This window comes from Leucoraja erinacea, chromosome 36, assembly GCF_028641065.1.
Source record: "Leucoraja erinacea ecotype New England chromosome 36, Leri_hhj_1, whole genome shotgun sequence".
NCBI lineage: Eukaryota > Metazoa > Chordata > Chondrichthyes > Rajiformes > Rajidae > Leucoraja > Leucoraja erinaceus.
Genome location: NC_073412.1, coordinates 14,716,035 through 14,733,329, shown reverse-complemented (window position 1 = coordinate 14,733,329; position 17,295 = coordinate 14,716,035). Strand labels below are relative to the sequence as shown.

At 49.4% G+C, this 17,295-nt stretch overlaps 2 protein-coding genes across 2 annotated transcripts in view; one reads left to right on the top strand and one right to left on the bottom strand.

The window, feature by feature from the left end:
* Positions 1-16,912, bottom strand: part of lactb (lactamase, beta) — an 83,129-nt gene extending 66,217 nt beyond the window's left edge. Inside the window, 1 exon segment of the mRNA XM_055662772.1 lies at positions 16,571-16,912. Within this exon segment, the coding sequence (XP_055518747.1) occupies positions 16,571-16,840 (270 nt within the window). The 5' untranslated portion in view covers positions 16,841-16,912.
* LOC129713587 (vimentin-like) lies at positions 4,514-6,851 on the top strand. Its single transcript, XM_055662773.1, has one exon. It carries the CDS (start codon positions 4,851-4,853, stop codon positions 5,889-5,891), a length of 1,041 nt encoding a protein of 346 aa, XP_055518748.1. The 5' UTR covers positions 4,514-4,850; the 3' UTR covers positions 5,892-6,851.
* Positions 16,913-17,295: the final 383 nt, after the last annotated feature.

Here is a 17,295-nt window from a genome sequence, read left to right as displayed (position 1 = left end):
AGTCAACATGGATTTACGAAGGGGAAATCATGCTTGACGAATCTTTTGGAATTTTTTGAGGACGTAACCAGGAGATGTAAGTAAGTAAGTTTATTGGTCAAGTATTCACATACAAGGAATTTGCCTTGGTGCTCCGCCCACAAGTAACAACATGACATGCAGTGACAGTTACGAATGACTCAGAAAACACTAAACATTAATAATAATAAAACATTAATGATAAAACACCATTGATCAAGCATGTGAACGAACAAAATACCAGATGAAAGTACTGGATCAAAGGGAAGCTACAGATCTTTAGCTGTTGACTAGAGCTACTACTCGTTGATAAAAACTGTTTTTATGTCTGGCTGTGGCAGCTTTGACAATCCGGAGTCGCCTTCCAGAGGGAAGTGATTCAAAGAGTTTGTGGCCAGGGTGAGAGGGGTCAAAGATGATCTTGCCCGCTCACTTCCTGGCCCTTGCAGTGTACAGTTCATCAATGGAGGAAAGGTTGCAGACAATAACCTTATCTGCTAAACGGACGATTCGCTGCAGCCTCCAGTTGTCGTGCTTGGTGGCTGAGCCAAACCAGACTATGATGGAGAAGTTGAGAACAGACTCTACGATGGTCGTGTAGAATTGGACCATCATTGCCTGTGGCAGATTGTGCGTCCTCAGCTGCCGTAGGAAGTACATCCTCTGTTGTGTAGTGGTGTTGACAGTGGAGTCATTGGTAGCCCCCCATTTAAGGTCCTTGGAGATGATGGTTCCCAGGAACTTAAAAGACTCCACAGATGAGACTGTGGTGTTGTTGATGATGAGTGGGGTAAGGAGAGGGGAAGCTCTCCTAAAGTCTACAATCAATTCCACTGTCTTAAGAGCATTGAGCTCTAGGTTGTTGCAACGGCACGAGGACGCCAGCTGTGACACTTCCTGTCTGTTGGCAGATTCCTCCCCATCCTGGATCAGTCCAATCAGGGTGTGTCATCCGCAAACTTGAGAAGCTCGACTGTGGTGGTGCAGTCGTTTGTGTAGAGAGAGGAGAGGAGAGAGTACGCAGCCTTGCGGTGCTCCTATGCTGAGCTTTTGCGGGTCCGAGATATGCTTTCCCAGCGTCACATGCTGCTTCCTGTCTGTCTAGAAGCTGGTGATCCACCAAAAGAGGGGTTCAGGCAGTCAACCCGGAAAGGTTGAAGTGTAGTAGGTCTGACACAATGGTGTTGAATGCAGAGCTAAAATCAACAAACAGGATCCTCGCATAGGTCCCCTGGCAGTCTAGGTGCTGTAGGATGAAGTGCAGGCCCAGGTTGACTGCATCATCCACAGATCTATTGGCCCAATATGCAAACTGCAGGGGATTTGTGATATTTTTCAGCTTGGCCAGCACAAGCCTTTCAAGTGTCTTCATGACTACAGAGGTCAGTGCGACAGGCCTGTAGTCATTAAGACAAGTAATCCTTACCTTTTTTGGTACAGGGACAATAATGGAGACTTTGAAGTTGGCAGGAACAGTACAGGTTTGCAGGGACTGGTTAAAAATGTCTGGATAGACCGGCGCCAGCTGTTTGGCACAGAGCTTAAGAGTAGAGGGGGAAACATTGTCAGGTCCTGGAGATTTCCGGCTCTTTTGTCCTCTGAAAAGCCTCTCCACCTTTTTTTATTGTTGATATTGGATAAGTTATGTTGTGCAGCACAGATGGTGTGGGTCATTGGGTGTGAAGTGATGATTGGAGGGGGGTGGGTGTAGAAAGGCCCAGTCTTTGCAGACTGAGGTCAGGCTGTGAGTGGGTGTGAAGTATTGGTCGGGGTGGGAAATGGTCCAGTCTTTTCATACTGGAGTCTTGCCTTAAGTTGGTGTGAAATGGAGAATGGGAAGGAGAGGGTCCATTCTTTGTAGACTGGGGTCTGGCTGTGTTGGTTGGGGAGGGGGGGAGGGAGTACCAGGGTTATGTTTCTGATTTTCAATCCTGCAGTAAAACTCATTCAGGTCGTTGGTCAGCTGACGATTGTCCAAAGAGCGGGGGGTTTCCCTCTTGTAGCTGGTAATTTCGTACAAGCCCTTCCATACTGAAGAACAGTCACTAGCTGAGAACTTGCTCCTCAACCTTTCAGAGTACCTGTCCTTGGCAGTACTGATTCCTCTTCTTAGCTTGTACTTGGCCTGCCTGTAGAGGTCTGCATCCCCACTCCTGTAGGCCTCCTCTTTAGACCGTCGGAGCTGTCTGAGTTCTGCAGTGAACCAGGGCTTGTTGTTGTTGAACCATCTCCGGGTCTTAATTGGAATGCAACTGTCCTCGCAAAAGCTGACATATGATGATACAGTGTCTGTATACTCATCGAGGCTTGTGGTTGCTTCCCTGAACAAATTCCAATTAGTGCAGTCAAAGCAGGATTGTAGGTTCTAGACAAGGGAGAGCCAGTGGATGTAGTCTACCTGGACTTTCAGAAAGCATTTGATAAGGTCCCACATAGATTAGTGGGCAAAATTAGAGCACATGGTATTGGGGGTAGGGTGCTGACATGGATAGAAAATTGGTTGGCAGACAGGAAACAAAGGGTAGGAATTAACAGGTCCCTTTCAGCATGGCAGGCAGGACTGGGGTGCGGCAAGGCTTGGTGCTGGGACTATAGCTATTTACAATATATATATTATTTGGATGAAGGGATTAAAAGTAACATTAGCAAATTTGCAGATGACACAAAGCTGGGTGGCAGTGTGAACTGTGAGGAGGATGCTATAAGGATGCAGGGTGACTTGGACAGGATGGGTGAGTGGGCAGATGCATTGCAGATGCAGTTTAATGTGGATAAATGTGAGGTTATCCACTTTGGAGGTAAAAATAGGAAGGTAGATTACTATCTAAATGGTGTCAAGTTCGGAAAAGGTGAAGTACAATGGGATCTGGGGGTCCTTGTTCATCAGTCACTGAAAGTAAGCATGCGGGTACATTAGGCAGTGAAGAAAGCGAATGGCTTGTTGGCCTTCATAACAAAAGGTGTTGATTTAGGAGCAAAGAGTCATCCTGCAGTCGTACAGCCGGGGCCTTAGTGAGGCCACACCTGGAGTATTGTGTGCAGTTCTGGTTTCCAAACTTGAGGAAGGACATTCTTGCTATTGAGGGAGTGCAGCGTAGGTTAATTCCCGGTATGGCGGGACTGTCATATGTTGATAGATTGGAGTGGCTGGGTTTATTATATACTCTGGAATTTAAAAGGATGAGAGGAGATCTTATTGAAACATATTAGATGGGTTTGGACACGCTTGAGGCAGGAAACATGTTCCCAATGTTGGGGGAGTACAGAACCAGTGGCCATGGTTTAAGAATAGTGGTAAGCCATTTAGAACGCAGATGAGGAAAAACCTTTTCACACAGAGTTGTGAGTCTGTGGAATTCTCTGCCTCAGAGGTCTGGTTCTCTGGATGCTTTCAATAGATAGTTAGATATAACTCTTATGGATAGTGGAGTTAAGGAATATGGAGAGAAGACAGGCAAGGAGTACTGATTGTGGATGGTCAGACATGATCACATTGAATGGCGGTGCTGGCTCGAAGGGATGAATGGCCGACTGCCGCACCTATTGTCCATTGTTATAATGTTTTCTTAGAATATGCCATGGTCTAAACGAATTGTGTGAATTGCACTTCATCAGGATGCGTGCTGGTAACACTATGCTATTTGTAGACACATTCCTATATCTGGAATGAGCTGCCAGAGAAAGCTGCATAAGTGGACACACCACTTTCAAAAGACACTTGGGCAAATAGAATTGTGAGCTATTTTGGCCACCATATCTGAGGAAGGATGTGCTGGCTCTGGAGAGAGTCCAGAGGAGGTTTCCAAAAATTATCCCAGGAATGAGTGGGCTAACATATGATGAGCGTTTGACAGCACTGGGCCTGTACTCGCTGGAGTTTAGAAGGATGAAGGGATACTTCATTGAAACTTATTGAATATTGAAAGGCTTGGGTAGAGTGGATTTGGAGAGGACGTTTCACTAGTGAGAGAGTCTAGGTCTAGAGGTCGTAGCCTCAGAATTAGAGGACATACCTCCAGGAAGGAGATGAGGAGGAATGTATTTCCTCCTCATCTCTGGGGTGGTGAACCTGTGGAATTATTTGCCACAGAAGGCTGTGGAGGCCAAGTCATTGGATATATTTTTTAAGGTAGAGATAAGATTCTTGATTAGTACAGGTGTCAGAGCTTATGGGAAGAAGGCAGGAGGATGGGGTTAGGGGGAAGAGATAGATCAGTCATGATTGAATGGAAGACTTGATGAAGGTGTGCATAGGAAGGGGTTGAAGGGCAAGGGGCAAAAGGGAGCAGCCGGGTATGCTCACTTACCGGGCATGGATGGAGGAGGTGGGCAACAGGGCCTGTTTACCTGCTCTACATCTCCATTACTGTCTGGTGAACAGTATATAGTCGGCGACGACAGGGCGCGCGCTGACGGTAGTTGGAGGTCTGGGGGCGCGCGCTGACGGCAGTTGGCGGCCTGGGGGCGCGCGCTGACGGCAGTTGGCGGCCTGGGGGCGCGCGCTGACGGCAGTTGGCGGCCTGGGGGCGCGCGCTGACGGCAGTTGGCGGCTTGTGGCTCGAGGACACGCGCGTCCCGTCGACAGTTGGAGGCACGTGGCGCGCACACGACGGTTGATGCGCGGGGACTCGCTCTGACAAGAGTTGGTGGTTCGGGCCGCGCGCGCGATCGACAGACGGTTGGCGACTCGGGAGCGCGCGCTGACGACGGCCCGGGGCCGCGCGCTTTGTTTTGAAGTTGACGGCGGCCGGTTGTCCGGGCGACGGTTGTTGATCCGCCATACCACCCGCCAGCCCCAGCACTCGCCGGCCACACACGCCGGGCGCGGCAGCATGTTCTCGGGCTCCAGGACGTCGTCGCCGGGCTCGGCCACCGCGGCCGGGCCCTGCGCGGAGCGGCAGACCGACATGGCGGCGTGCGAGGGTAACGAGAAGGAGCTGCAGGACGGTATGCAGGAGGGCAAGGACCAAATCAAGGAGCTGAACGAGCGCTTCGCCAAGTACATCAACAACACGGTGCTGAGCCTGCAGCGCAAGAACAAGGAGCTGCTGGCCGAGGTGAAGAAGCTGGAGAAGGAGGAGTTCAACGCGGCCGAGAAGGCGTACCAGAAGGACTACCAGGACTTTCAGTCGCGGGTGGATGAAATCCAAAACGAGCTGGTGCTGTTGAAGCTGGAGAAGGACAAGCTCAAGTCGCGGCTGGAGAAGGAGTGCCTGCTGAAGCGCGAGTTTGACCGCGACTTCCAGGACCTGAAGAAGCGGCTGGAGGAAGCGGGCGGCGGCCTGGAGCGGCTGCAGTGTCAGTTCAAGCTGTTGGAGGCTCAACTGGCGCAGCTGCGGCTGGTGCGGGACCAGGAGCGCATCTACTGGCAGCAGAAGCTGGACAACCTGCAGAACTCGGAGCAGGCGGACAACGGCTCGCTCGACCTGGAGCAGGCGCTGCGCAACATGCGGCAGGAGTACGAGCAGATGGCGCGGCGCAACAAGGAGGAGCTGGCCCGATACCGGCACAAGTTCGAGGAGAACAGCGTGCCGCTGCAGCGCATCAAGAAGGAGACCGAGTGCTACCGCAACGCTGTCACCGACCTGCGGCTCCGCGACGAGATGCACAAGAACCACTTGCAGGAGAAGGAGCGGGAGATCGGCCGCATCCGCGACTACAACAAGGCGCTGGAGAAGAAGCTAGAGACGCACACGGCCGATTTCCAGACGCTGCTCGGCGTCAAGAACGCGCTGGAGCAGGAGCTTTCCGGCTACAAGAGTCTTCTCAACCAGGTGGAGAAGAAGTCGCGGGACTACTCCAACGCCGCCTGCATCACCAGCGGTGCGCAGCCCGCCAAGGCGGCCGAGGAGAACAACAAGATGTGGTGCTAGGGCACCGGCCGTCCGGGCAGGGGACAGTACCCCCGTTCCGGGGCACCTTTGCCTAGCCCAAGATACCCCAGCCCAGCCCGGGGCACCCCTGTCTACCCTTGATGCGCTGCAGCCCGAGGCAACCCTGCCGGAACACCTTGTCCCCTCCCCGGGGTACACCTCTGCCCTGTCCTCTCCACCCCAGCACGAAGCACCCCTATCCAACCCGAGATACCCCTTCCCCATTCCGGGGCACTCCTGCCCAGGCCAAGATACCCCTCCGCAGGACACCGCTACGCGACCTACTCCGGCCCGAGGCACCCTGTCCCCACCCCTCCGCAGGGTAGCCGTGCCCGACCCAGACCGTGGCATCCCTTCCCCAGACCGGCCTGGGACACACTCTCCTTTCCCTACCCCAGTACACCCTAGCCCACCCCAGCCCAAGGCACCCTTTCCCCCGCATAGCCGCGGCGGACCTGCCAACCTCGGCCCGGGCACTCCCCCCAGCTCTCCCCGGGGCAATCGTGCTAACTCCGGCACGGTGCACCCAACTCCCCAGCCCTCCTCGTGGCAGTCCTGCCCACCCTCAGCTAACCACCTTCAACGATACCTTTTTAAAACACCGACAACAGTCCGAGTATTTAGGCGTTTAAACGCGCAGCAATGCTCTCAGCTCATTGAAATTTCATTGTAAGATCACTATTTAATTATCTGATTTTAGTGATGCTCCAGTTTAAAGACAAAAATAAACGTCTTCAAATTCCAACTGCATGGAACGTGTCATAAGAACAGATTTGTTTTTATTTATAATAGCCCACTGTTGCCATGAATCAATCTGGATGGATGAACTTTTTTTTGGTCTTTGAATTAGTAAATTACAAACGCCATTCCCGATTGTGTTTTGGCATGAGTACAGTTTATTTGTTGTAGTTTGTAATAAACCTGCAAACACTTATTGATATTGTTTTAGGCTTTCATTCAAATGTGGAAAAAGGGCTGATCATTTAATGTATAACATATGTTAAATTAAGTCCTACTTTACTCATTAAACCACATTGTAAACAATGTTTTTCCATGCTAATTTATTGGTTAAATGAAGATACATGTGTATAGACCTGCATACTGAAATGATACAACACATATGTATTGATAATGTATACTTCTAGTGTACATGGTATATTGCATTTGACCCATTGGGGAGATCCTAACTACCTCACATACGACATTGTTCTGTGGATTAATCGAGAAAAGAACTTCTCCATTGCCAATGCAGTACCAACTACACCCATCAGATCCAAAACATTCTCTGCCCACCCTACCCTATGCCACCTGACCCACCCATCCACCCTCGACACCCTTCCCCCGTCCAACTCCTCTATTACATCCTGTCATTACAGCCTCCAGCTACAACATCTACCATCGCATCCCCAGCACCCCACGTCTTTGTACCACCGCAACCCAAAACGCTCACAATTCTATGCGTGGCAAGTGGGAGACAGAGAGTTGAGGGCAAACATATCCTGTTGGAATGAAGACGAGGCTGGCAGGACTAGAGACTGCTGGCTGACGAGGAGACAGCTAGTGTGATGGACATGCTTTCTTTAAACACGGTTGTGAGTGCCTGGAATGCGCCGTCAGGCGGGGTGACCATTAAAGCAGATACGTTTGTTCATTTAAAATACTTTTGGATGGGCATATGGATATGGGTTATGTGCATGCAGATAAGTGATGTTGCTGCCATGAAATCCAGCTCAGATATTGTTGGCGGAAGGACCAGATAATTTGCTGCACTGTTCTATGAGCTTGGATCAATGGGGCAATTTATTTTGCATCGATTGTTGAGTGCCTGCATGCATAGCCATGCATGGTGGCCAAGGCACTTACGATAAGGTCATTTTTTAGAAATGCAGGGAATAGTTGGATATGAATCTTGTGCAGGTAGAGATTAGTTTAACTTGCCATCATGATTGCAAGCACATTGTGGGATTGTTTCTTTGTTGTATTGTTCAGTGCTGCAGGCCATGAAACTACATGCCAATGAGCCCAAGGTCCATGCTTGGAAAATTTCAGTAGGGATTCCGAGTAAAATGATCCACAAGGATTTAGTTCCATTTGTTTAGTGAAAGGCAACATGGTTTTGTATGTGAGAAATCATGACACATGAATTTAATGTTTTTTTGAAGAGATGGCCAAAAGGATTGACGAGCTGAGGACAGTTGTCTTCATGAGCTTCAGCAAGGTCTTTGACAAAGTTCTGCATGTAGACTGGTTTAGGACATTAGAACTCATGGGATCCAGGGTGAGTGGGCCAATTGGTTACAAGTTGGCAAGGCACCCACCTGCCTTGCCTTTCACTCTAACAGTATCATGCAAGCTGGTCATCACACTTTTAAAAGCATCCCGCTTTCCAGACATTCCTTTTCATTCAAACAACCTGCACCAAACAACTTCAGCGAGTTCCTGTCATACCATCAAAGTTGGTTTTGTGTTCGTTTTCGAGGTCTGCACAAAACTTGAGAGTCTTCAATTTACAACAGAAATCTTTAATGCTTTAACCAATGCTGGCAGCAAGACTACTCAAAATGGCTGCACCACACACAGACATAGAAACATAGACACATAGAAAATAGGTGCAGGAGTAGGCCTTTCGGCCCTTCGAGCCTGCACCGCCATTCGATATGATCATGGCTGATCATCAAACTCAGTATCCCATCCCTACATTCTCTCCATACCCCCTGATCCCTTTAGCCACAAGGGCCACATCTTACTCCCTCTTAAATATAGCTAATGAATTGTACTCAACTACCTTCTGTGGCAGAGAATTCCAGATTCACCACTGTGTAAAAAATGATTTTCTCATCTCAGCCCTAAAAGACTTCCCTCTTATCCTTAAACTGTGACCCCCTAGTTCTGGACTTCCCCAACATCAGGAATAATCTTCCTGCATCTAGCCTGTCCAACCTTTTACGAATTTTGTAAGTTTCTATAAGATCCCCCCTCAATCTTTTAAATTCTAGCGTGTACAAGCCAAGTCTATCTAGTCTTTCTTCATATGAAAGTCCTGCCCTCCCAGGAATCAGTCTGGTGAACCTTCTCTGTACTCCCTCTATGGCAAAATGTATTTTCTCAGATTAGGAGACCAAAACTGTACGCAATACTCCAGGTGTGGTCTCACCAAGACCCTGTACAACTGCAGTAGAACCTCCTTGCTCCTATACTCAAATCCTTTTGCTATGAATGCTAACATACCATTTGCTTTCTTCACTGCCTGCTGCACCTGCATGCCTACTTTCAATGACTGGTGTACCATGACCCAGGTCTCGTTGCATCTCCCCTTTTCCTAATCGGCCACCATTCAGATAATAGTCTATCCTGTTTTTGCCACCAAAGTGGATAACCTCACATTTATCCACATTATACTGCATCTGCCATGCATTTTCCCACTCACCCAGCCTATCCAAGTCACCTTGCAGCCTCATAACATCCTCCTCACAGCTAACACTGCCCCCCAGCTTCGTGTCATCCGCAAACTTGGAGATGTTGCATTCAATTCCCTCATCCAAATCATTAATATATATTGTAAATAGCTGACGAACTGTATGCACCTGATGGAGCTTCGACACTGTTTCGCCAGCCATTTTGTGCAGTTCTTTACTTAGCAGCTCGGCCATCTTTGCACAATGTTGCACATTCTTCAATGAGGCATCCGATTCCTTGAGAATGAGTGCCTGCAGCCCATGACCAGTCTATCCCGGAACGCATTGTCTTGGCACTTTTCGCAGCATTGAGTTTTAAAATCACATGCCTTTGCCTTGGTGCAAAGTTCAGCAAGAAATTCGGTGATCGATTGCCCTTCCTGTTGCACTGTCCGGTAGAAATCGAGACGAGCTGCTAGGAAATTTCGACTTTCTTCAAAATGCAGCTGCAAAGCTGTTGTGATTTCAGCAGATGACACTTCAGTTACTTCTTCAGTAAGTAAATCTTAAAGCAGTGCAGTTTCTGGTGACATTGATGAACACAAGAGAGCCTTCTTCTTCAGATCAGTAGTAATTGCCGTACTTTCAAAATAAAACTCAGCTCGCGTTAAATACGACGACCACCTTTCTCGCTCGGGATCGAAACAATCGAATTACCGAGACATGTTAGTTTGGGTACACTACAGAACTTTATTTATTTATTTTTTTTAAACGAAAAATGGGCTCCTATCTGGATCTTTGGACGCAATCCGAAATATCCCACTTCTGACACCACTTTCGTGTTCTTCTAGGTCTGCACAAAACTTGAGAGTTCAATTCAACAGAAATAGACAATAGACAATCCCCTGACTCTGCTATTTTTAAGACCCCATCTAGCTCTCTCTTGAAAGCATCCAGAAAACTTGCCTCCACCTAAGGCAGAGAATTCCAGACTCACCACTCTCTGTGAGAAAAAGTGTTTCCTCGGCTCCGTTCTAAATGGCTTACTCCTTATTCTTAAACTCACCCAATGCTGGCAGCAAGACTACTCAAAATGGCTGCACCCACACACACTACACACAGACAGGAGATAACTATATACAAAACATCTCCCATTGTCTTGTGCAGCGCCACACAGTCCACCAAACATCACAGTTGGTCATGCTCGAATTTGGAATCTTAACTTGCAGGCCCACCCTGCCTTTAGTCCATCTTAAATCCAAGTGCAGATGAGTTACAGCAGAATATTGATCAGCTGGCAAGTGGGCAGAGAAATGGCAAATGCAGGTTAATGCAGACAAGTATGGGATTACCAAAGTATGAGAAGTTGGACCAAAGGGCCTGTTTCCACGTTGTATCACTCTACAGTGATACAACGTGGAAACAGGCCCTTTGGTCCAACTTGCCTATGCCGACCAACATGTCCCAGCTGCACAAGTCCCACCTGGTCTATGTTTGGCCCACATCCCTCCAAACCTGTCCAATCCATGTACCTGTCTGTTTCTTAAACGTTGGGATAGTCCCTGCCTCAACTACCTCCTCTGGCAGCTTGTTCCATACACCTACCACCCTTTGTGTGAAAATGTTACCCCTTAGATTCCTACTTCTGTCCTCGATTCACCTACTCTGGGCAAGAGACTGCGCATCTATCCTATCTAGTCCTCTCATGATCTTATACACTTCTATAAGATCACCCCTCCTCCTCCAACACATCATGGAAGAGACCCAGCCTACTCAATCTCTCCCGATAGCTCAGACCCTCTAGTCCTGGCAACATCCTCGTAAATCTTCTCTGATCCCTTTCAAGCTTGACAATATCCCATAACACGGTGTCCAGAACTGAACATAATATTCTAAATGTGGTCTCACCAACGTCTTATACAACTGCAACATGACTTCCTAACTTCTATACTCAATACTCTGATTGATGAAGCCCAATGTGCCAAAAGCCTTTTTGACTACCTCATCTACCTGCGACTCGACATTCAAGGAACCATGCACCTGCACTCCTTGATCCCTCTGTTCTACAACACTCACCAGATGCCTACCATTCACTGTGTAGGTCCTGCCCTTGTTAGACATCCCAAAATGCAACATCTCACACTTCTCTATTAAATTCCATCAACCATTCCTCAGCCCACCTAGCCAATTGATCAAGATCCTGCTGCAATCTATCACAACCATCTTCACTATCTGCAAAACCACCCACCTTTGTATCATCAGCAAACTTGCTAATCGTGCCCTGTGTGTTCTCATCCAAATCACTGATGTAGTTGACAAACAGTAACAGACCCAGCACCGAACCCCGAAGCACACCACTACTCAGGCCTCCAGTCTGAGAAGCAACCTTCCACCATCACCCTCTACTTCCTTCCATTAAGCCAATTTGCTATTCATTCAGCTATCTCTCCTTGGATCCTACGCAATCAAACCTTCCAGAGCAGTCTACAATGCGGAACCTTGTAGAATGCCTTACTGAAATACATGTATACAACATCTACAGCTCTACCCTCATCGATCTTTTTGGTCATGCCTTCAAAATACTCCGATTTGTGAGACACGGCCTCCCATGTACTAAACCAAGCTGATTATCCCTAATTAGCCCTTACCTATCCAAATGCCAGTATAACATCACTCAGAATACTCTAGTAACTTTCCAACTAAGCTCACCAGCCTATAGTTCCAGCATTTTCCCTGCAGCCCTTCTTGAATAGAGGCACATTTGCCACCCTCCAGTCTTCCTCCAGTCCTGTATTTAAGGACGGCTCATAAATTTTAACCAGGGCTTTGTTCTTCCAACATTTTCGCCACCCTCAACGAGATCCCACCAGTGGTCACATCTTCCCATCTCCACTCCTTCCCGCCTTCAGCAGAGACCGTTCCCTCCGCAACTCCCTGGTTAACTCATCCCTTCTCACCCAAACCACCTTCTCCCCAGTTACCTTCCCCTACAGCCACAGGAGATGCAAAACCTGTCCCTATACCTTCTCCCTCGACTTTGTCAGGTTAGGCAGAGGTTCTCCAACCTCATTTACTGTATCCGTTGTTCAAAATGTGGACTCTTATGCACTGGCAATACCAAATGTAGGCTGGGCGATCGTTTAGCTGAACACCTTCGCTCAATCCATCTGGACCTACCTGTTGCAAAACACTTTAATTCCCCTTCCCATTCCCACACTGACCTTTCTGTCCTTGGCCTCCATTGTCAGAGTTTTTGTTAAGTTTGGAGATGCAGCGCAGAAACAGGCCCTTCAGCTCACGCCGACCAGTGATCCCCGCATATTAACACTATCATTAGGAACAATTGCTACATTACATTGGAGGGAGAGGGAGGGACAGAGAGGGAGGGACGGGGAGAGAGAGGGTGGGGGGGGTGGGTAAGGGTGAGGGGGGGTAGGGGGGAGAGGGGGGGGGGGTAGGGGGAGAGAGGAGGGGAGAGAGGGGGGGGAGAGGGAGGGAGGAGAGGGGGAGGGGGAGAGAGAGACGGAGGGGAGTAAGGAGGGGAGGGGAGAGAGAGGGAGAGGGGAGAGAGAGGGGGAGGGGAGAGAGAGGGGGAGGGGAGGAGAGGGACACAGGGGAGGGGAGAGAGGGGGAGAGTGTGAGGAGAGGGGGGGGAGGGAGAGAGAGAGGGGGAGGGGAGAGAGAGAGAGGGGAGGGAGAGAGAGAGGGGAGAGAGAGGGTGGGGGGAGAGGGGGAGGGGAGAGAGAGAGGGGGAGAGAGAGAGAGGGAGAGGGAGAGAGAGGGGGGGGGAGAGAGAGAGAGAGGGAGAGAGAGAGAGAGAGAGAGAGAGAGAGAGAGAGAGAGAGAGAGAGAGAGAGAGAGAGGGGAGAGAGAGAGGAGAGAGAGAGAGGGGGAGAGAGAGAGAGAGGGGGAGAGAGGGGGGAGAGAGAGGAGGGAGGAGAGAGAGAGAGGGAGAGAGAGAGGGTGAGAGAGAGGGGGAGGAGAGAGAGGAGAGAGGAGAGAGAGGGAGAGAGAGAGAGGAGGGGGAGAGAAAAAGAGAGACTGTCTTGGACAGAAAAAGAGGGACAGAGACAAGGGCATGTCCCACTTTGCAATTTTACCGGCGACTGCGAGCATCAGTGACTGACGCCCGTAAAACCATCAAGTTATACGAGACACAAGCTGACGTGTGCTCTCCTGTGGGTGACGCCTGATTAGTTAGGGCTCGGGTTAAGGTTAAGGTTTGGGACCACAGATATTCTTCCTTCAATGCATGTAAAATATTTAGGGCTCGGGTTAAGGTTAAGGTTTGGGACCACAGATATTCTTCCTTCAATGCATGTAAAATATTCTTCCTTCAATGCATAGACTTTGAACATTAGTATATTAAAATTAATACAATAAAATCAATTGTGCAAATGAAAAGATGTCCGAGTTGTTCTGTTTTATTTACAAATGTATTGGTCCGCTTCCAGATCCAATCCTCACAGGGATGGATTCAGTGCGTGTAGACTGAACTCCCCCTTCCTCTCCACCCCCCCCCGCCCCGCCCCATCCCTCCTTCTCCAACCCCCCCCCCCCACCATTCTCCCCTCCCCCCCCCCCCCCTTCCCTTTCCCCTCTTCCTCCCTTCTCCCCACTCCACTCTTCTCCACTTGCCCCCTCCCCTCGCATCCCCTTATCCCCTTCTCCCATTCTCCACCCCCCACCTCCCAAGAGGGATGGGGGCGGGAGGGGGATGCAGCGGAGAGCGGAGGTCAGTCAACACTCACTGAATCCATCCCTGTGAATACATCTGTAAATAAAACTGAACGACTAAGACATCCATTCATTTGCACAATTGACTTTATTGTATTAATTTTAATATATTAATGTTTAAAATCCATGCATTGAAGGAAGAATATTTTACAGCTGTGGTCCCTGTCCCTAACTGGGCCTCACCCACACGACAACATAAGTCAAACGTGTGACAGGGCGCATAACATGAGACACCCAGATGTTGCCTCTGGATTTTGAACATTACAAAATCCAGGGGCGACAGGGAGAAAACACGCGTCACTAAATGCCTCACCACGCATCAAGTCCCGACCACGACACGACAACGTCTTTTCAGGCTGTCGTTGAAAATGTCGCCAGGAGGGAAAAAGAGGGGGAGGGGAGGAGGGGAGGAGGAGGGGGAAGAGGAGGAGAGGGGGAGAGAAAATTGTGTTGAAGCTTCTCTGTATGCTCCTTGCACCTCACATATCACCCAGTTTGCGATGTCTGGAAATTTGGAAATATCACACCCCTTCACCAAATCAATTGCATATATTGTGAGTAGGCGGATCTCTCTGATATGCTGCCCTTCCCAGTCAGTTTGACAAAATCCATTTATTCCCTCCTTGTTTCCTGACAGCAGCTGGTTTGCATTCCACATTAGTGCATAAAACATAGAAAATAGAATACTACAGCACAGCAACAGACCCTCTTGCTCACAGTGCCCATGCCAAACAGGATGCCTTTGTTCATGTTAGAGGAGCAAATTAGGCCATTCAGCCAATCAGGTCTACTCCGCCATTCAATCATGGCCAATCTATCTTTCCCTCTCAACCCCATTCTCCTGCCTTATTCCCATAAGCCCTGACATGCATACTAATCAAACCTACAGTTGAACAGACTTTGATCGGTTTCTACGGACAATGGACCTTGAGGGGTGACCAAATAGATGTTGTCGCATATTCCTTATCCCTCCATTCCCTGCATAACCATGTGCCTATCTAAAAGACTATTCTAATGGCCTTCACCACCACCCCTGGTAATGCGTTCCAGGCCCCCACCATTCTCTGTATAGAAAAAGCGTCCTCAACATCTCCTTTAAACATGGTCACCTCTCACCTTGGACAGCAAAATGGCGCAGCAATTGATGCCTTACAGCGCCAGAACCCAGGTTCTATCCGGACTACAGGTGCTGCCTGTACGAGGTTTGTACGGCCTCCACATGACCTGGGTGGGTTTTCTCCAGGTATCCTCCCACACTCCAAAGACGTACAAGTTTTGTAGCTTCATTAAAACATGCAATTTTATGTACGTCTAGAGTGTACGGGGTGGTCGCTGGTCGGCATGGAATCCGTGGGGCAAAGAGCCTGTTTCCATGTTGTATCTTTAAACTAAACCTTAAATAAACACAAAATGCTGGAGTAACTCAGCAGGTCAGGCGGCATCTCTGGAGAAAAGGAATAGGTGACGTTCTGGGTCCAGACCTTTCTTCAAACTAAACCTTAGTTTGCCCTGTAGTGTTGGACATTTCACCAAGGGAAAGAGGTTCTGACTGTCTACCCTAACTATTAATTCTTAGAAATGTATACACTTCGCTCAACTTCAGGCCTGCCAGAGAAAAACATAGAAACATAGAAATTAGGTGCAGGAGTAGGCCATTCGGCCCTTCGAGCCTGCACCGCCATTCAATATGATCATGGCTGATCATCCAACTCAGTATTCCGTACATGCCTTCTCTCCATACCCTCTGATCCCCTTGGCCACAAGGGCCACATCTAACTCCCTCTTAAATATAGCCAATGAACTGGCCTCAACTACCCTCTGTGGCAGAGAGTTCCAGAGATTCCACCACTCTCTGTGTGAAAAAAGTTCTCCTCATCTCGGTTTTAAAGGATTTCCCCCTTATCCTTAAGCTGTGACCCCTTGTCCTGGACTTCCCCAACATCGGAAACAATCTTCCTGCATCTAGCCTGTCCAACCCCTTAAGAATTTTGTAAGTTTCTATAAGATCCCCTCTCAATCTCCTAAATTCTAGAGAGTATAAACCAAGTCTATCCAGTCTTTCTTCATAAGACAGTCCTGACATCCCAGGAATCAGTCTGGTTAACCTTCTCTGCACTCCCTCTATGGCAATAATGTCCTTCCTCAGATTTGGAGACCAAAACTGCACGCAATACTCCAGGTGTGGTCTCACCAAGACCCTGTACAACTGCAGTAGAACCTCCCTGCTCCTATACTCAAATCCTCTTGCTATGAAAGCCAACATACCATTCGCTTTCTTTACTGCCTGCTGCACCTGCATGCCTACCTTCAATGACTGGTGTACCATGACACCCAGGTCTCGCTGCATCTCCCGCTTTCCCAATCGGCCACCATTTAGATAATAATCTGCTTTCCCGTTTTTGCCACCAAAATGGATAACCTCACATTTATGCCAATGCAAGTCAGTCCCATCGCTAGGTTTGGTTAATACCCCTTACCCAGGCAGCATTGTGGAGCTGCCCCGCATCATCCCCGAAGCCTTCAGTCCCCCCGCCCGGCACCGCTCACCTTGATCCTCTGCAGTATGTCGCGCCCCACGGCCGCTGCCGGGACCCCGGGCTCCCGGCTCCGCTCCTCCTCCTCCCACTGGCAGTCGGACAGCGGCGTCCGTAAGCTACGCCCCAGGCCGGCTGTGAAGGCAATGCCCAGGCCCATGCCCAGGCCTAGGCCCAGGCGCCGGCCCCAGCCTCGGGCCCACCAGCCGCCCGCTCGCTGCCAGCGCCAGGTAGGCCTCTGCCGGCTCAGGGATCTCCCGGGGCGGCGAACGGAGCCCGACATATCCCGCCCGCGGAACGAGGGAGAGAGTGGTGGTGGATGTGCAGGGCTGGACAAGGCAGGGGGTGAAGATGGGCTGGGGAGGAGGAGAACGGAGGGAGAGATGAAGCGGGAAGGAGGGGACAGTGGGCGGTTTTGCAGACAGTTATAAATAATTGCAGCAGGTGGCTTAAGGAATTCAGACTGCGCATGCCCAGGCCAAAGGTCACGATGCATAAACAATCCCGGGAAGTAGTGAACCAAAGATCTTTGCAGTGAACCTTCATTTCTTCCGTTTTTCCAGCTTTGATTCTTCTAGGTAAGAAAATGCTGCTTTCAAACTATGATATTTACTGTTCCTTCATTAAAAGCTAAGATTATTTTGCCATTTTTATTGCTTTATTATGCTTTGGTGAGTGAGTGAGATCGTGCTTGTCCGTTGTCGGTGTCGGGCCCGGGTCTGTTAAGTTGCTGCTGGG

Excerpts from the sequence above, each read along its gene's own strand:
- LOC129713587 (XM_055662773.1), top strand. The coding sequence starts at position 4,851 with ATGTTCTCGGGCTCCAGGACGTCGTCGCCGGGCTCGGCCACCGCGGCC.